Genomic DNA, 20,783 nt, shown 5'->3' on the forward strand with positions numbered 1-20,783 from the left:
TACAACTGTAATTTTGCTACTGTTATGAACTGTAATGTAAATATCTGTGTTTTCCAACAGTCTTAGGGTGGCCCCACGAAAGAGTAAAGGGGTCGCTACCCACGGGTTGAGAACCGTTGTTCTAAGGGGAGGCAAAATACTGCGGGGAAGCTCTTTAAAACAGGAGGTAAACAATTATAAATAGCTTTAAGAAATCCCTAAAACTGATTAGTTTTGCTGCCCATCCCTCCCCAGAGTAAGCAGTAACGACTGCCAAGAGTCGCTCTTAGACAAGCCCAGCTGCGGGGAAGAAGCAGGGACCTGCTGAACTGCCAGGAGGTGGCTCAGACAGCAAGAACACGCAGCAACCTGTTGTGATTGTAGCCAGTGCCTAGTGCTCCCTGGGTTCCAGCTTTGTGGCCTCCGGTGATGCCGCTGTCTTTAAGTCTTTTGTGCTCCTCTAAGTAACCCCTCCCCCACATTCCCATGAATTGCATTGGTTCACCGGGTTAGACTTTGGTGGCCTGAGAGTGGCCCTTACAGGTTCACAGATTTGAACACTTGGGCCCCAGTTGGCGGAACTGTGAGAAAATTAGGAGGTGTGGCCTTGTTGGAGGAGGCGTGTCTGCGCAGGTGTGCTCTGAAGTTTCAAAGGCGGTGCCGTTCTCTCTGCCTTGTACCTGAACTCTGAGCTAAGACTCCTGCACCATGCCTGCCTGCCTGCCTGCCGCCTTGACCTCACACGTGATGGCTGTGGAGTCTAACCTGTGTAACTGTGACCCCCAAATTAAATGCTTTCTTTCCTAAGTTGCTCTGGTGGTAGCGTTGTGTCATGGTAAAGGAAAAGTAGCCAAGACAGGTGACCTTGCTCTGCCACTATCTGGGATGGATAGATGTTTATCAGTATCTGAAGGGACTCCCAGCAGGAGCATAGCAGACAGGGCTCTGTCAGGCCTTACCCTTCTCTCCAACCCCCTCTGTTTGCTAAAAACCGTTATGTTACATTCCTAAAGCTAGCCACCAGGTCTATTCTCTTAGCTGGCTACGTCCTCCTCCTGAGGCTGACTACCAAGGTCTAGCTATCAGAGTATTGAAGTCTGGCAAACAACGCCCCCATTTTGGCTGCCCTAATTAACATGTCTAATTAAAAAATGAAACATCTCATCCTAACACTGGGTTCCCCCTTTTACGTTGATCAACCACCATTTTCCTTGGGCCATGTCTGTCTCCACTCTATCCAAGAGCAGACCTTTATCCCTGTGGGACAAATACCCCTTCCCCGCTTCCCTCGTTCCCTTCCCCTTCTCCCTTGTCCTCTATAGCCTGTCTTTGTCTCTTATCCCTTCCCTCTGTCCCTCTGGAGCAAGTAAATCTTTGTGTTGAGAACTTGGTCTTGGGCTGGCCTGAGCTGATACCAGTCCCTTTTGGTATTCCCCTGGAAAAAGTATGTCACATGGCAATGACCTTCCTAAGAAAGCCTCCTAATGGTCTAAGTCTCTCTGGTGGGCGGTCCTGGGAAAGCCCTTCCCCAACAGTTGTCTTTCCAAAGAACACTCCCCATAGGATGCAGCCAGTATCCTCTTCCACCTCTGTGGGGTGGGCTGCACTGGGACTTGGGGCCCAGTCCTGGCACCCTTCCTAATCCTGCAGACTCCCTATGAGTTTGTCTTTTTCTCCAAGAGAGTATAGAGTAGAAGTTAGCCATTCTGGGAGTCAGCGAGCCATTCAGAGGAAGTTCCAAACATACTGTCAGGGAGCTCTCATTTCTTTTTCTGAGACTGGGGAGCAGCAGCACGAAGGGCTGACATGGAGGAAATCTTGCTGGGGTCTCCATTTGCTAAGGGGGAGACAATTCTCAGGGCTCAGAGATAAGCCAGTTCTTTAATCAGCACACAGCCGTAGCCTCTCCTATCGTTAAAGGGGCCCAGCCCAACCAGAAATATTTTATAAAATATATACAGGACTAGGCATTGCCATAATCTTGTCTACGTGGAATTTTACAATTCTAGGGAGATCTTTTTATCCCACCCAAGGGAGGTTTTTCTCAGCGCTAAGCAAGTTTTACAGAAGCGGAAATGTGCAGGTTTCTAGTTACAGCAGTTTTATATTTAGCAAGCAGAACTGGCTAGCTGTGCTCTTTTCCAGAAGAAGGAGGAACACACAGCAGGTTTAGAAAAGCAGTCTTCCATTTACAGCTCTGTGGTCTCAGATTGGAGGCATAGTACTACTCTGTTTTCTTCCTCTGGTGCAACCTTGTGTTTATTTCCTAAGTAAGCTTGCGAATCGTTGCTAATGTTACTTTGCTAATGTTAACGCTTGCTATTTCCCTTCTCCACCTTAGCACCTCACTCTTCCTGTGCCACCACAGCCATCCCTTCCTATTAGCCCAGGATTTCCTTATCTTACCTCCAGATTACAGTCTGTTTTCTACACGGCCTTTATCTGGGGCCGGGCGGGTTCATTTTCTTTGTCTTCCGATTATTTACGCAGGTTGTGAGAGGAGTATTTGTTACAGTTGTATAGCGCTTCCTAGTTTGTAGCAAGGGATACTAAGGAAATGTTACACTTGGAGGGGCACACTGGGATAAAGAGTAAGGTGCCGGACCTCTGGCTAGGGCTTTACCCCTCCCCCTAGGGCCCCATCTACCTGTCTAGGGATCTTCACCCCTTAGCTCTCTTAGGCTGGTCTCAGGTAGCTCAGCCCAGTGCTTTGTTGTAGATCTCTGCATCTGCTTCCATCAGTTGCTGGATGAAGGGTCTATGATGACATCTAAGGTAGTCATCGATCTGATTACAGGGGAAGGCCAGTTTAGGCATCCTCTCCACTGTTGCTTAGAGTCTTAGCTGGGGTCATCCTTGTGGATTCCTGGGAATTTCCCTAGGGCTGTGTTTCTTGCTAGCCCTTTAATGGCTCCCTCAATCACAATATCTCTTTCCTTTCTCTCCCTCACCATCCTTCCCCTTTCTTGAACATCCCATTCGCTCACGTTCTCCTCCACCCTTCCCTTTCACCCTCTCTTCTCTCCCTCCCTCCTAATTTTCTCAGAAGACCTGGTCTGTTTCCCCTTCCCAGTGGAATCTATGAATGTCTGTCTTAGGGTTCTCCTTGTTACGTAGCTTCTCTGGAATTGTGGACTATAGGCTAGTTATCCTTTGCTTTACGTCTACTATCCATTTGTGAGTGAGTACATGCCATGTTTGTCTATCTGGGTCTGAGTTACCTCACTCAGGATGGTTTTTTTTTTCTAGCTCCATCCATTTGCATGCAAATTTCAAGATGTCATTTTTTTCTTTTTTCTTTTTCTTTTTTTACTGCTTAGTACTCCATTGTAAATGTACCACATTTTCTTTATCCATTCTTCAGTTGAGGGGCATCTAGGTTGTTTCCAGGTTCTGGTGTCTTATCAATAATGCTGCTACGAAGACAGCTGAGCATATGTCCTTGTGGTATGAGTGTGCCTCCTTTGGGTATAAGGCTGAGAGTGGTATTGCTGGATCTTGGGATAGAGTGGAGTCACAATTTTCTGAGAAATGCCAGAAATACTGATTTCCAAAGTTTCTATACAAGTTTGCATTCCCACTGTGATGGTGATACCCACAGAAACAGCTGACCTGAGTTGGAGGAGCTTACTGACTCTGATCTGATAGCGGATAAACCTGCATTGACCAAATTAGGCCCTCTGAATGTAGGGGACAGTTGTGAGGCTTGGACAATCTGTGGAGCCACTGGCAGTGGGACCAGGATTTATCCCTATCTTTGAACTGGTATCTAGAAGCACATTCTCTTTGGAGGGATACCTTGCTCAACCTAGGTATAGAGGGAGGGCCTTGGTCCTGCCTCAAAGTGAAGTGTCAGACTTTGTTGACTCCCCATGGAAAGCCTTACCCTTTCTGAGGAGTGGATGGGGAGGTGGGGTTGGGGGAAGGTGAAGGAAGTGGGAGGAAGGGAGGAAGTGGGAACGGGGATAGCTATATAAAATGGGAAAAGATTGTATTTAAAAATATTTCAATAAAATTAAAACAGTTATTAATTAAAAAAAAAATACAAAGCAGTGGTCTTCAACCCTACCTGTGTAACAGAATTACCCGGGACCTTTACAAGCTGTGTTAGCCAATGTTGAGAAACTCGAGCTAAAGGACCCGGTTTTCATCAGTAACTTCCTGGGTCCATCCTGTTCCTGCAGCTCCTTTCTGAGAAAGAGGTCCCAGGTGATGGTGAACTGATGAACCGAGGTCAAGGCCCTAAACTAAGGTGCCCATGGCTCTCAGCACGTGAGCAGGTGATGAATGCTCATACCATCGAAACTGTCTCCACTAGGATCACGCTGTACGTTTAGACAAAGTGATATGTAAGAAAGGTCTGGGAAAAGTTGGCCCTGTGGAAAAGGCCTTGGGCTGATGGAGAGGCCTAAGACCATTGTAGGAAGGAGGCTGAGACTCCAAGGGGAGGATCTAGCCGATGGGATAATCGTTTTCCAGAAGGAAAGCTGAAAGGGACGGTAGAACTGCTTGTTCTGTACCCCCAAGTGTTTATGAGGAGGCAATGTGGAACCCCACTAAACATTTTGGGGTATGGTAACAGAATATGTCCACAACATTCCTTTCCCCATGTGGTACCCTGTGAGATCCTGCATCTACACAACTCCTGCAAGGTTCCCTATGGTGCAACCTAGCAGAGGAGTCACCTCCGGTGTTCAGATAGCACCCAACCCTGGCTGGGGAAGACGGTTGGCACTAGGGAGGGCTCCAGCCTCACAGGAACCGCTCTGAGGGACGCAAAAGGGTGTGTACTCTTGGCTTCAACGAAGAGAAGAACTTCAGGATGAGCCAGTATGGAGTGGAGTTGGGGTTCATTAAAGGGGATATGATACAGATTTAAGACCCGGAGGTTGGGTGTGAGCTTCTCCGAGAGAGCTGTGACTAGTTTCTACGTTAGTCAGGATTCTGGCAAATTTCGAAGTCAATATCTTCAATACTTTGGCGGGCACCCAACAGGTTTACGGCTGATACGGTAAAACTCTAGACCACCAGAGTGCAGGAAGTTAGGCAATCTTCTCTGTAAACAAAGTCTCCCAGAAAATGTTAGGGACAAAATCAGAAAATATACAAGCAAAAGACTATAGAAATGAAAGATCTGTATGTTTTTTGTTTTTGTATTTTTAAAGTTCAAACAAAGCAATATGAGAAAAAAAATCTCCAGAAATACCACTGAGTTCATTTTTTTAAAAAAGTTTTATCTTGCTACTTTCTTCACTAAAATATCACAAGAACGATCGATCTCTAAGCAACATATTAAAATTCTTCTCTGAAAAAAAAGTTTTATCTTATTATATATAGGGTTCTGTCTACATGTTTGCCTGAACACTAGAAGAGGGCACCAGATCTCATTACAGATGGTTGTGAGGCACCATGTGGTTGCTGGGAGTTGAACTCATGACCTCTGGAAGAGCAGCCAATGCTTTTAACCTCTGAGCCATCTCTCCAGCTCCCCCACTGAGTTCATTTTGTGCTGACTATTAGGATTAGGCATGGGGCCTGTTCCTAAGTGAGGTTTAGACATCCGGTGAGATTTTACTGGCGAAAGCTAGGATTTTGTTTGTTTGCAAGTGGTTGTCCATCGAAGATAGCCTCTTGTGAGGGGTAGGTAGGCCACTTCATCCTCTCAGCTGCCGCCCCATCTGGCTTGTATCTGGGCAAGCCCTGTGCATGCTGCCACAGTCTCTGTGAGCTCATAAGTGGGTCAGTCCTGCTGTGTCTGGAAAACCCTGTTGCCTTGGCGTCTTCCATACCCTCTGGATTTGACAGTCTTTCAGCCCGCTGTGGGAGACTATTCTGATACATTCATTGATACGGGAAGACTCATCTTAAGCAAGGACAGGACCATTTCTTGGGAAGGGATCCTGGACCATAGTAAGTAGAGAGAACAAGCTGAGGATATATCCATGCTGCCTTTGTGTCTGGACTATAGTCACATGACCATCTCCCAAAGGCGGCTGCCATGACATCTCTGCTATGATGGACTGTATCTGGGAACTGTGAGCCCAAATAAGCCCGTTCTCCCATATACTGCTTTTGTCAGGCAGCTTTATCATAACAGGAAAGTAACTAAGATACCTGGTTAATTAGTAAGGAACTGTCTATAAAAACTCAGGTCTGGTCTAAAAAGGAAAAAGAAAATTTATTTTTGAGTTAAATATGAGTTACCATTTGCTAAATATAACAAAAGGATAATAGCAGCTGTCAGTTCACAGAGGGAGCAGACACATAATTCCCTTCAGAAATGAGGTTTATTAGAGTAAAAGAGCCTCAAGGCCATGATGGGGCCCCAAGACAGGAGAGAAAACATTAGACAAGAACAATACAATGTATGGAGCTTGGGACATGATGGGGCCTTAAGAGGGAAGGGAAGACTTTCCTTTAATGTTGGGGAGGAGCTTCAGTAAGAGTGAGGATAAGAGTCATTGATATGTGTATGTACATGATGTATGCACACACACACATTATATACATATATGAGCGATAGAATAAGCCATTATGAAAGGGATGGTGTGGGGGGAGGCCAGAGGAGCCTCTGCAGAGGGCTTCCTTGAGATTTCTCAGACTGACCTCCAGAACAAAGGAACGGTCTGACGTTTTATAATTTTAATCGTTTTTAGAGGTGGCAGGAAGTTTCACATCACCCGATTCAGTTCAGCACAGCACATGTGACAGGGAACATGAAGGACACAGGTACTATCAATTGAGAGCTGTCAAGTCCCAGCACAGATTGCTTCTTAACTGCTTCAGAGAGAGCTGCGGGGAGGCATGGCCTGATTTGGGTCATGGGATCAGGCCTAAAGATGCAGGCAATCGTGCGGGCCAGTTTTATGTCAACTTGAGAAAAGCTAGAGTCATTTAGAAGAGGGAACCTTAGTTGAGAAAATTCTCCTACCAGATCGGCTTGTGGGCAAGCCTGTGGTGTGTATTTTTGATTGCTGATTGACGTGGAAGAGCCCAGCTCACTGTGGACAGTGTTATCCATGGTGGTCTTGGGCCCTGGCAGGATGAACAAGGCAGTAAGCAGTCTAGAACTGGTATGGGTACCAGACACCCCAAGACCAAGTTCTTAGCACAAAGGAGATTTATTTGCCCCAGAGGGACAAATGGTAGGAAATAAGAGAGGAAGATAAGAGCTAGAGAATGAGGGAGAAGGAGAAGGAGGGGGGTGTTTGCCTGGGAGGGACAAAGGACTGACCTCTGGATAGAGAGGAGACAGACATGGGCCCATAGGAAAATGACAGATTATAAAGGTAAAAGGGGAAACCCCTGTGTTAGGATGAGGTGTTTCATTTTGTTGGACAGGTTAATTAGGTGAGAGAAAGGGGGCTTCTGATTGCTGGACTTCAGCACTTTGTGAGAGGTATTTTGAAAATCCCTGGTTTGGGGGTTTCTCCGCCAATGCAACCAACCAAATCCAGTTGAGTTAATAAAATTAGGTTTAATAAACAGAGCAAAGCAAAACAAAACATTCCTGGGTGACTCTCGGAAATGGGAGGAATCATATGGCAGGACCTGGGACTTAAATACCCTGTAGGTGTGATCTTGAGCATCCCAGGGGAGGCGCCGCCCCTTGGCAAGCTTTCTGAGAGGTGGGGTTTGGAGGGGAGTGAGGCAGAGCTTCCACCTAAATACTTTGATAGCTGGACCTTGGTAGTCAGCCTCAGAAGAAGGAAATGGCCAAATAGGGGAACAGACCTTGGTGGTCAGCTTTAAGAATGTCATCTAACAGTTTTTAGCAAAGAAGATGGAATGGGAGAAGGGCAAGGCCTGCTAGAGCCTTTTCAGGCAGCATTCCTCCGTAGCCCCTACACTAGCATCTGCTTCAAGCTCCTGCCCTGGCGTCCTTTAATGATGGAGAGAAACCTGAGTGTGGTAAAGCTGAATAAACACTTTCCTCCCAAAGTTGCTTTTGGTCCTGGTGTTTTGCCCCAGGCATAGAAACCATAAGTAAGGCGGAAATTGGTACTGGGCTGTGGGGTATTGCTGTGACAGATGTGACTTAGGGTCACTGTTGCTGTGATGGACACCATCACCAAAGCAACTTGGGGAGGAAAAGGTTTATTTGGCTCATGTGTCCACATCACTGGAGAAAGCACAGGAGTTCTGGCAGATCAGGAACCCGGAGGCAGGAACTGATGCAGAGGACATGGAGATGTGCTGCTTACTGGCTTGTTCCTCATGGTTTCTCAGCCTGCTTTCTTTAGAAGCAAGGACCACCAGCCCAGAGGGTGGTGCCACCCACAAGGGACTGGGTGCTCTTACATCAATCATTAAGAAAATGCCCAACTGGCTTGCCTGCAGCCTGATCTTATGGTGGGGGCATTTTCTGAGTTGGGGTTCCCTCCTCTCAGATTAATTCTAGTTTGTTGACATAAAACTAGGCAAGGCACTAACCATCTATTTTTAGGAGAGGCTTGTGAAAAGATTTTGGATCTTTAAGCTGGCAGAGCTGAAGTTTTCAAAACTTAATGGACTGTTCTGTGGGAGCATGGCAGATAAAGAGCTGAGAGAAAGGCAAAAGATGGATGCCTGGCTTGTGACTCTCCAGGGAGAGGTTTGAGAGCCTCTCCAAGACTCTGTAAGGGCCACTGTATACTGTTTTGAATTCAAAACTACTAAAACAAAACCTTTGCTTTGCTGGGACAACTAATACTGGCCAAGTTAAATCTTGGAGTATTTCTTCAGGTTAACATACAGATGCTGTGGTCCAGAGTGGGCCGAGGCAGCATCTCATGCAGGCAGACTGATGTTACAGTCCGGGGATCAGGAAGTTTCTGAATACTGCCTCTTTACAAAGTAGGCAGCTAGACACTACGGGAAATTCGCAGGCTCTTCTACTTTTTGATCACCAGGAACAGCCAATAGCGGTATGAAAAATAGTTCCTTCCTAATTTCTACATTCTAGATTTCATGCAGAAATTTCCCAGCATGCTGTACCAATTTGTTGCACAGTGGTTTCCTCTGAACTGAAACATTTCACTCTGAAGGGAGACTCCTTAAGACTGTGGAAGCAAACAACTCAGTACCCTCAGGACATCCCTAAAACTTACAGGCTACACAAAGCCCTTCCTCTCCCAAGGTTATGGAAGTGGTAAGGATTGCTGAGGAGACTCCAGCCTTTGTGCTTTGGCTGATTGTACAGAGAGCCCCGAGCTTTTGGTGATCCTGTACATAACCCTTTACTCATGCTCCTTTAACCCCCAAAAATTCATTGTTTCAGATCAACATTGTTGATAAAGTTACTTTGCTCTGTTGTTGGTTTCCTGTCTAGGGCAAGTAGACACTGCATGTCTCCCCAGGAAGAATGACACACAACTCTATTATATTGGCCATTCCTTCACTTTCAGATTTGTTCATTGTCACCCAAGGTAGAGTGAGTGAAGGTGCCAAACCAGACTATCTTTACATAACATTGCCTAGACCCAGACTTCTACCTACAAAAAGCTTTGGGGGATGAGATGTTTATTTCACATATTATTTATTCTCAGAAATTAGCACAGTGTGTTTATAAATGAATGAGTAACCATTAATAATCATTAAGGTCATCTTTTAATACAGTGACAATTTTTGGTATATAGATTTATGTCCTTAAACTAAACATTCCCAAACTGCTATTTGAGTTTCTAGATTTATTTTTTCACACTTTTTTTGTTAGACTAATCAGGTGCTTTAGGCAGGTAAGGTGAAACAGCAACACATCTTTATATAATTAAATGCAGCCTAAACAACAGCAGCACACCTTTACATAATTAGACAAATGCAACACATCTTTACATAGTGAATAGTTAAACAATTATTCTGCAACATAAGTGTAACACATCTTGAGTTAGTTAAACAAATATTCTATTCCACAATAGTCCCACCCATACAATCTACCTCTCTTCACCAGTGTCAGCCCTGAACTCATGACAGATTCTAAGACATCCTAGAAGATACCAGAGTGACAGGATAAAAAAAAAAAGACTAAAGCCCTGCTAGTCATGTGAGGCCTCTCTAGGTTTATTAACATCCACTGCTCTCCAGCGATGGAGTAAAAAAGGCATTGACTCTGTATGTTAAAAAGCAGACACCTCCAAGCACATGCACCCAAGCTCGTGCACCCAGCTCAGGAAAGGCTTGGTTCACTTCTCTTTAACATAGCATCAAAGAGTGAATGAAACAAAGTCTAGTTTCTAAACGAGTGAACTTGCTTTGAATCGCAAGTTAAAAGAAAGGAAAGATCTTTCTTGTTGGAGGAAATCTTGTTGATTTCCTCCAGTTCCTTTCTCTCCTTCCTGAGTGATTTGAAGGTTATCTAGCTAGGGGCAGACAGTGAAATATGCATCTTCTGTGGGCAGTAATACATGACAAGGTGAAGAGTGTCCATCCACATGGCTGATGGGCCGGCATAGGTTAGGGAGCATTAACCAAGTAAGGGGATGGCAGGAGTTCAATTGGCACTGATAAAATAAGCATTTATACCAAGGATAATGAAAGTCAATTTTTTTCTGTCAGGAAAGAAAGACATAGATAAGAAAAGGAAGAAACCTAAGTAGCTCTTGAATTGGATTAGAACTGAAGGTTTTGGTAGACAGAATCGTCAGTAAATGTGCAGACACAGAAATAAGCAGAGGTGTATGTATACATACACACCTTTGTGCCTTTGTTTGGCTCTTCACTGGCTCTCGATGGTCTTGAACCAGTGCCATCCCAGTAATAAAAGATTTAAGGTAATAAAAATCAAGGAAGGCTGATATACTGTTCTAGAATGGTGAAGACTAAATAGACATGGTTATTAATGCAACAGGTACTGGACCCTTTTGCTATAACAAATAGATAGTTTAAGTTAATTGGGAAAGCTGAAGTAGAATCTAAGGTTTTGATGGCAGTTAACTTACTGATTTTGATGGCTGTAGTTAGACAAGAGAATGGTCTTATATGTAAAAAAAATATACTCAAGTATTTAGAGGTTGTGCATTAGGTCATTATTATCAAGTCATGTAGAGATAATCATTCTTGTAATTTTTCTGCTTTAAAATAATTTTTTAAAAAATCAGTCTGAACAGGAGGCAATGGGAGGAGGATCATAAGTTCAAGGCTCTCCTAAAGGAAATGTTGAAGAGCCTCATCCTGTGCCAATATTTTGTAAGTCAGCCATTGGAAATGATATGTAAGAAATTTCCTGAATCTATAGTTTGCCATTACATGGATGACATCTGACTCAAATGTAGATTCTTTAGAAGGAATGTTTGAGAAGCAAAGAAAAATTTGCCTTATTGGAGATTACAAATTGCTCCTGAAAAAATACAAAGAGGAGATTCTATTAATTATTTAGGCTATAACATAGGGCTACAGACAACTACACCATAAAAGGTGCAAATTAGGAGAGTCAACTGTAGACTCTTAATGGCTTCCAAAGGTTGCTAGGAGACATTTCCCAGCTACCACTCACTATTGGGATAAAACCTGATGAACTGATTCATTTAAACAAGACCTTAGGTGGTGACAGTGAGTTAAATAGACCAGGGAATCATCAAAGGGAGCTGAGAGAGAATTGACTTTGATTGAAGAGAAATCACAGAAAACATGTGGATAATGTGGCTCCAAATCTTAACTGCATTCTGATCATATTACCCTCCAAACATTCCCCTACAGGAATTTTAATGCAGAGGAAAGATAATATCTTCGAATGGACCTTTTTGCCACATAAACCAAGTAAAAAATTAAAAACTTATGAGGAAAAGGACTCTGAGTTAATTATAAAAGGAAAATTGAGACTTCATCAATTAGCAGGAATAAGTCCAGCAAAAATTGTAGTACCTTCCAATAATAATGAAATTAACAAATTATTGGAAGAAAGTGAATCCTGGGAAAGAACTTGCAATAATTTGGGGGGAGAGATTAATAACAAATATCCCCAATGCGAGAAAATTTGATGTATAAAGAGAGCCAATTGGATCCTTCCTCACACTGTATGAGACATGCCAATAACTGGAGCCCCTTCATTCTAAACTGATGCAAATAAATCTGGAAAGGCAGGTTATAAATCAGAAATTTTAAGTAAAATGGAAGAAAGCCCTTATGAGTCTGTCCAAAAGTTATACTTATATGCTATTCTCTTGGTACTAAGTAATTTTTAAAAACCCTGAACATAGCCACCTAATGTGGGATGTCCTTCTGTATATGTGCTATTTTTATTGCTTGAAGAATAAAACTGTTTCAGCCAATGGTTTGGCAGAGTAAATCCAGGTGGGAGATCCGAACAGAGATTTTTATAGAGAATAGGAGGAGTCAAAGAGATGCCATGTAGTTGCCAAAGGAAAAAGATGCAAGAACATTACTGGTAAACCACATCCTCTTGGTGATAAATAGATTAATAGAAACGAGTTAATTTAAGATGTAAGAGCTAACTAGGAATATGTGTGAGCTATTGGCTAAACAGTGTTGTAATTAATATAGTTTCTTTGTGATTATTCATGTCTGGGAAGTTGGGAAACGAAAGCACAGTCTCTGTCTACAAATAGCACACAAACTTTTGGCAAGAATTTCCACATAAAGCCTGAGAAAGCTTTTTTTAAAAAAAGGATTTTAGATGGAAAAGAACAGAGTCAAGCATGGCTTCTTGATAGCAGCATTGTCTCAGATGGGCTCTGTGGTGCTATTCCTTTAAGAAAGGCTTCCTGACTCAGCATTAGTAACAAAAACCTTGCAGCTCTTTTAAAAGGTCCTGCCACCAAACACTTAAATGGTATTCACAAGCAGCCAGAGGAGGCTTCTTGGTGGCGGCCTAGGCCTGGAAACTCCATAGAGTTGTGACAATAAACATGGCTCCTGCCAGTACCTCTGCCATGAAGCTAGACTCAAAAAGCTAAGGAATAGGGTGGAGCCAGCTGCCAAAGCTGCAGCTTTAATCCTACCATACTGCTTAGCAGATTAAAGATTCATGAGGTCAGAAAAAGATAGATACATAGAGACCGATTCAGATGGAAAAAAAAACTCTAAATGGCTTACAGTGTATTTTAAAATACATGTAGGCTTGAGAGAGAAAAGAAAAATGATAAAGTCCTTAAAAAAGAAATAGAGAAGCCAGGAGTGGTGGCACACACCTTTAATCCCAGCACTTGGGAGACTTAGGCAGCTGGATCTCTGTGAGTTTAAGGTCAGCCTGGTCTATAGAGTGAGATCCAGGACAGCCAAAAGCACACAGAGAAATCCTGTCTCAAAAAAAAAAATTAAAAAATAAATATAAAAGAAATAGTTTTTTTTTTAAAAAAAGCCACATAAAGATGGAAAATATACAAAGGGTCTGGATTATGTATATTATTGTGTTTTCTTCGAATTTTTTCCACTGTGATGAGCTAACTACAGAGAGACATTTCATTATATGGACTACTAAGCTAAACCAACATATATATTTTAAAAGTCTCTTGACTTCAAAATTTTAGTATAAGGCTATGTTACTTTGGAAAAGAGGTTCTGTTTTTGTTTCCACAGAGGATGGGAACCTGTGGATTCCTTCCAGGCTAATGTAGTTAGATGGAACAAGAACCCCAAAAGATCTCCATGAACACTAAAAATGCATCACCTAACAAGCAATAGGAAGCAGTTTGGAGAAAACTATGCCCAAATCCCCAAAATGATTGCTTACAAATGTTAATTTCATTTTAAAAGGGTTGGTTATAAATGGTTAATGGTCACAGTCAATTTTAAAAAAAGAAAGAAAGAAGGGGGATATGTTATACTTTACATTTGTATGGATTTTGGTCTATTTGATACAAATTTAAGGTCAATTTTGTTACATCCTCTGTGTGTGTGTATATATATATATATATATATATATATATATATATAAACATAAACAAGAGTAGAAATATATTTATTCAGGTACAAGATATAATCAGGAATAGGCATCATTCCATACACATAACACACATCCAATCCCTATGCATTTCTGCCAGGTCCTCTAGTACCAGGTAATGCAGAAATTGATCAATTATTGATTGGAAATGTGCTTAAGGCCTCAGAATTTAATAAAAACATTATATCAATAGCAAAGGTTTAAAAAGGACTTTTCCATTACATGGCAACAAACCAAGGAGATTATAAGGAAATGTCCTCCTTATTCTTTATACAACCAAACACCAGTACGTAAACAGGATGTAACCCAAAGGATACTCAAAGGTATAAAATCTGGCAGATGGATGTGTTCCATTTTATAGAATTTGGAAAACTAAAATATGTACATGACACCATTGATACCTATTCAGGTTTTCAATGGGCAATGGCTGTAAGTTTGGAAAAGGCTGTTTCAGTAATCACACATTGGGTAGAAGTTATAGCCATCCTGGGTATACTTGCACAAATAAAGACAGACAATGCTCCAGCATATGTGTCTAAGTAAATGAAAGAGTTTTTGCTTATTATAAAATAAAGCATATTACAGGTATATTAGACAGTTCTACAGGACAGGCAGTTATAGAAAGATCAAATCAAACTCTAAAGGATAAGTTAAATAAACAAAAAGGGATGATAAATACTCCCAGAAATAGATTGCATAATGCTTTATTAACTTTGAATTTTCTAAACACTAATGAGAAAGGAACAACAGCTGTGGAGAGACAATGGATAGTAGAAAAAACTACAGAATTAAATCAGCTGATTTACTTTAAAGTTGTACTGACCTCAGAATGGAAACTGGAACATGTGCTATGTTGGAGAAGGGGTTTTGCTTTTGTTTCCACAAGAGAAGAAAAGCTATGGATATCACTGAAATTGATAAAATTTCTATTTGAACAAGAGACACTTTGTAATTATAAGAGATGATAGTTCATCAAATATCATGGCCTTTTAATCTGAACTAATCTATAAAACTAACAAAAGCTTTTCATTTGATCAGATATAACTTGCCAAAAGAGAATCTCGCCAAAGTTAGGATTGGAAAGGGTTTTGTTTCTGTCTTTTCAGGAGAATAAAGGCATCCAGCTAAGGAATCTGAAGACCACTGGACAAACGAGACATCTGAAGAAAAAGGACAAATCATCCAGAAAAAAAAATGTCACAAGAAAAAGAGTAAATAGGCCTAATGGCATGTCACATTTCCAAAAGGGTAAAATTTCATAAATCTTCCCAAATATTTGTTTCTGCTGTTCTCTACAGACATATAATGCAAATGGTCTTTTTGTAGTCCCAGTCCAACTAAAGGTTAAAGCTGGCTTTGGAGTTGGAGTGTGGCTCTCTCCTTCCCTAAACCCAAGCACGCTTATTAAAGTGAAATTCAAAAATCTCTGTCTCATGTCAGAAGAGCCACCTGATATGGGACAGGAGAAAAACAAAAATTTAAGAACTATTTTACTGCTACTACTCTCATAATCCTTTGGTTTTGTATTGACCCTTTGAAAGTTTTTCTTAAGGTATAAGATTTACAAAATTTATATATATATATATATATATATATATATATATATATATATATATATTAAACATTTTGTCATGGTATTAATGGTCATATAGAGTACCAACTAGTTCTAGAAAAAGGTTTCACCTACCTTCCTGTACATGATTTGGGGTTTGAGTCTCTATCAGTTTTCTGCAGTGAACCATGATCACACTTAATAGCAACTTTTGAAATCCCAAAAAGGAGGATGGGGCCCCACAATGACGATTCCTCCAGGACTATTTTAACACTAAGCTAAAAAACACCACCTAAAGATCAGCTTTGGACTACAAACTTCTCAGAACAATGTTGAGGAGGCTAGCTGAGATGATCCAGCCTCACAGACTACTCTTGCCAGGACTTGAGACAAGCCCAGCACTTTCTCATTATACAGAGACTGGACAACAAATGATACAGCTACCTCTCCCAGGACTTGACAATTAATCCAAATTTTTCTTTTCAGGATACCTTAAAGATACCATCACCCCCAGATAGCAGGAAGTAAATTTAAGAATATGAGGTTCACATTTCCAAGAGTGGGGTGGGTGGGTTTTGGTCATTCAATGGATTATTTATATTTGTCATTGTTTAAGGGGTTAGTTATAAGTTATTAGTGGTAATGGCCAGGAAAAAAGTTAAACAAAGGAAATTAGATCCAAGGTTCTTGTTTTGAAAAGAAAAAAAGGGGGGGATATAGATGATAGGATAAAAGGGTAGATTATTGAAGCTATTTTTTAAGTTTTAAATGTTTTACATTGGATTGGACTTTTGTATATTGTATACAAATTTTGTATATTGAGATTAATTTTGTTAGAATATATTGTACAAACATTTCTACTCTTGATCAAGGTATTGTACCTACATAACTTATTTAACAATGTAATGCAAATTTCTAGTCCTTGAAAATTATTATTACCAACTGTTAAGGATAATAAGAAAATGCAGGTTAGTAGTTAAATCACCTAGTATTATCAAACTTGTAATCACATTAGGTATGTTTTCAAGGTCAAACAAAGATGGATTTTTAGATAGACAGGTTATCTTCAAACACTTCAGAGATCTACAGAATATGGCATTTAAGATGTTTTAATAACCTAGGTTCTTCTTTTTTTTTTTTGATAATGAGACATGTCTACTTCTGGAAGCACCAATCTACTTCAGAGAAGATAATGGGCATCAAAGAAATTCCACATGGAGTTTTTCTTTGTGGCAAAAGTAAGCAGCTGGACAAGAAAATGCCCTTCTCTCGACTGCCAGAGGAACATCTGTTGGATATGCTAGGCCTGTAGGCCAAAGATGGATGCCCCACACTTGCAAAGGAACTCTGGGAGACTGCCCAGCCAGCCAGCTGTTTCTGTCATTACATTTTTGGAGGTTGCTTGCTTGTACTTCCTGCTTACTCAGTTAATATTATTTCCTTCTTGGGTCTCTGAGGGAGTTGAAGACTAGATATAGTTTTCCTTGTTTAACAGAGAAAGCAAGATAGAAAGTAAATTAGGTACAAGACTTTGGACTCACCAAGATAGGGAAGATATGCAGTATTTCCTCTGAATTTGTTAAACAAATGGACAAGACATTGTTGTACTTATTGTCTGTATATATTGTATATAGTTATTTTACATACTATATATAGTTTTTCTTAGTTATAGCCTTCTTTTATTTTAGACAAAAAGGGGAATATAGTGATATTTTGTTTATGTTTTAATAAATAAAGCTTGCCTAAAGATCAGAAGGGCAAAGCTAAGCCACTAGAGGTCAGGCAGTGGTGGCACATACCTTTAATCCCAGGATTTGGGAGACAGAGGCAGATGAATCTCTGTGAGTTCAAGGTCACTCTGGGCTACACAAGATCAATGCAGAAACAAATACAAGTGGTGGTGGCTCACACCTTTAATTCCAGTCCTAGAAGGAATATAAAATGGGAGGAGAGAGAGGCTCAGTCTGTTTAACCTGCTTAGTCTGCGGTCACCCAGCCTTAGTATAGGTAAGACTTCTCTAGTGGCTTGGCTGTTTTGCTTTTCTGGTTTTTAGGTTGAACCCCAATATTTGTCTCTGGCTTTTTATTATTAGTGCTACAGTTCAGATAGAAGGTCCAGTGATTATCTGCTCTAATGTGAGAAGGCAGCCTTCCATGCTCACCTGTGCCATGTGCTTAACACACATACACAGGTATGGGTAAAATATTTATTCTCTCATTGTAAGGGAGCCAAAGACAATAGTAAGCAGTATAAACAGAACCCAATCATAGCTATTTATTGAGTGCCAATTATGTATGTGCTATGCTCAGGTATTCAACTCAAACTTTGGGTTGTGTTTTTTAAAGTACTAGTGATGGGAACACATCCAGAATTTCTTTAATTACTTACTCCTGCTTGGAGTAAGTTTCTTCTACCCAGCTTGAGGAGCCAGAGCTCTTTATTAGACATCACCTGAGTCATGCCTTTCAGATTTGCTCCAGGTGACATTGCCTTTATGGGACAATAGTCTACTCCAGGACAATTCATTTCTGAAATCTCAGAAGCTGATCTGTGAGCTGCCATGATGCTTTCTGAATGACATAACCAACAGGACTCCAGACTTGAGGAGAACTGAGGCTTACTGAGCCATTTCCCTAAGCAGGTACTTCATGAAAGTAAGTATATTCATGGACTCTTCACAGCCTGGTGAGGCAGACTGCATGTTTCACAGATGAAGCAACTGAGACCCAGAAGAGGTGATGGGCCACACAGCTAGGAAGAGACAAACCTGAACACTTAGAAACTGAGGCTGGATCACTTGACATTGTTCCTCTTTAGCCTCTTACTCTATATAGACCCAGTTCTAGATGCAGCAGAGCTGGAGGGCAGGGGACAAGGAGTTTGCAGTTAAAGATGAAAGTGGACTGTCAAAAAGGAGCTAGTCGGTCCTTGAAACAGAAAACACCTTAAAAGGTTAGTCCAAGACTCTCAGGAAACTGTTCAGACTGCATCTGCTTGGACATAATCATCTGATTAATGATTATGCAATGCTTTGGAAAACCTCCCAACTCTCAAATATACTAATTTTAGCAATAGAAATACATTTGGGTGAGCAACCTGCTTCTATGTTAGACAAAAAGGCCGTGTAATCTCAAAAGTCTTCACTATTCTTCCAGAGGGGACTGAGGAAGTGTGTGTGGGACGTGGTGGGGAGGAATGAGTGAAGGGAATTTTTTGAGGGAAGGCATTAAGGACTAGGAAAAGGCCAGATAACAAATCCCATACCTAGAAATACCATAAAGTATCCTGAACTCAAAAGTTTGTTTTGACCTCATTCCCCACAATCTTAGTGTGAACAGTAAAGATAGTTACTAAGTGATAATAGTTCTTTGAATGGGATCCTACACCCAGAGTTTATGTAACAATCCCAAATTCAAATTCTTTGGTCCTTTAGCTAGAACATAGCCTTCTTTATGATCCCCTCTGGTCTACCTTCAACCTCTTCTGCTATAGTACTCAACAGGAACTTTGCCTGGCTTGTAAGTCCTCTTCCTCTGGGAAAAAGTAATTGTTGCTTTTGTTATGGTTAACCTATCTCAAAGCAGCTGGGTCAGGATTATGTGGCTCTGGATACCTAAAAACTTCCTTCTAGCTAATGAACATTCTGGATGTAACCTCACAGAATAGAACCTTTTTTTTTTTTTTAAATCTTTTCTCTTTGAAGGTAGTAGTCACAGCTCTAGTGCTATGTTCTTCTAGCCTGGGGTTCCTGTCTCAATCCAAATGGCAATATTGAGTCCTATTATCAGCCATTAATTAAACCACCTTAGGGATGCAGAAGAGGTTTGTTTTAAAAAAAAAAATCCTCATTCCTTCAGGCTTCTCAGGACTGGACCAACCCCAGAAATAAAATTTGGATTAAAATTGAAGCCAGGGATATATGCAGAAGCTCCCGTCCTGGTAATCCATTGGTGTTAGACAGGATTGGGAGTTACGGGCAAAGGCCTCGCCACATTACAGGCAGATGTAAGTCTCCTTGCTACTGTGCATCACCTGGTAGAAGAGCAAGTGGGAAACCTGCCTGAGGCTCCTGGCACACTTGCTGCAAATGTGAGGTCTTTGGCCTGTGTGGATATGCTGGTGTTGTCCACAAAATACTTGCTGCCACCAGGACACTTCTAATGTGTGAACATTAATAGAACTGTGGTGTAAGATTTTGCCACACTCTGGAAAGGTCGGTCATTTGCTCAAGTGGATGCGCTGGTGTTCAATGAACGTGGTGCTCTCACTGAAGCCACGCCCACACTCCAGACATCTGAAAGGCGGTTCTCCGTTGTGAGTGCGCTGGTGCCTCAGGCAGTTAGAGCTGTTGGTGAAGTTCTTGCCACACTCGCAGCAATTGTAAGGCTTCTCCCCGGTGTGTGAACGCTGGTGTTCCAGCAGATAGGAACTGCGCCCAAAGCTGATTCCACACCAGACACAGAAGTAGGGTTTCTCACCCGTGTGACAGCGCTGGTGCTGTAAAAGGTTAGAGCTCAGACTGAAACTCTTGCCACAGAGTCCACAGCGGTAGGGTTTCTCGCCAGTGTGAGTGCGCTGGTGCTGGATGAGGTTGGAGCTAACCCTGAAAGCCTTACCACACTCAGCACAAGCATAAGGCTTCTCCCCAGTGTGTACCCGCTGGTGCTTCGCTAGGTCAGCACTGCGGCCAAAGGCCTCTCCGCACTCCATGCACTTATGAGGCCGAAGACCGGAATGAGAACGCCGATGTTTAGTGAGATTAGAGCTGAGGCTGAAGCAACGGCCACATTCTGGGCAAGGGTAGGGTTTTTCACCAGTGTGCACTCTGTAATGCTTAACCAGATCTGAGCCACGCCGGAAGCTTTTGTCACACTCTGGACAGCTGAAAGGTCGGTCACACCCATGGCTGCTTTGATGGTGAATGAGGTCAGAGAGGCTGGCCACAGTCAGCCCACAATTCCGACACCTGAAAGCTTTGGGGACTGCAGGATCATCGGTCTTGGCAAAGGCTTCTTGCTCAGTGCCTGAGCCTGACCTACATAGGTACTGCTGGACCAGCAACTTTTCCCCAGCGGCTTGCTCCGGCCGCGCCAGGAGAGGGCGCTCATGCAGCTCAGCCTCGCGATCGAGGGGCGACTCGAGGGCTCCCGGGAATTTTGACGTCCGGTTTCCCAGTAGCTTTGCCCCATCTGGATTCTCCCTACCTGCCTCTGGCGCCGCAAGTTCCATAGCGGGCGAAAAGTGCTCGGTTTCCGAAATGCCACCCGCTTAGCTCGTCAGCATAGCTGGAGAAAAGAGGCATTTGGGGCTCGGAGGCCAGCACCGGAAACGGAAAGGTCTTCAAGCCCGAGCTGCTCTAGGAAGCAGCAGCGAAC

At 42.2% G+C, this 20,783-nt stretch overlaps 1 protein-coding gene across 1 annotated transcript; it reads right to left on the reverse strand.

Annotated features, from left to right (window-relative positions):
- Nucleotides 1–19,242: 19,242 nt before the first annotated feature.
- Nucleotides 19,243–20,637, reverse strand: LOC142849789 (uncharacterized). Its single transcript, XM_075972431.1, has one exon. The coding sequence runs from the start codon at nucleotides 20,635–20,637 to the stop codon at nucleotides 19,627–19,629; it is 1,011 nt and encodes a 336-aa protein (XP_075828546.1). The 3' UTR covers nucleotides 19,243–19,626.
- Nucleotides 20,638–20,783: the final 146 nt, after the last annotated feature.

The sequence above is a fragment of the Microtus pennsylvanicus genome, chromosome 5 (genome assembly GCF_037038515.1).
Source record: "Microtus pennsylvanicus isolate mMicPen1 chromosome 5, mMicPen1.hap1, whole genome shotgun sequence".
Classification (NCBI taxonomy): Eukaryota; Metazoa; Chordata; class Mammalia; order Rodentia; family Cricetidae; genus Microtus; species Microtus pennsylvanicus.

What these genes read in the sequence shown, in the direction of transcription:
- LOC142849789 (XM_075972431.1), bottom strand. Translation starts at nt 20,637, where the DNA reads ATGGAACTTGCGGCGCCAGAGGCAGGTAGGGAGAATCCAGATGGGGCA.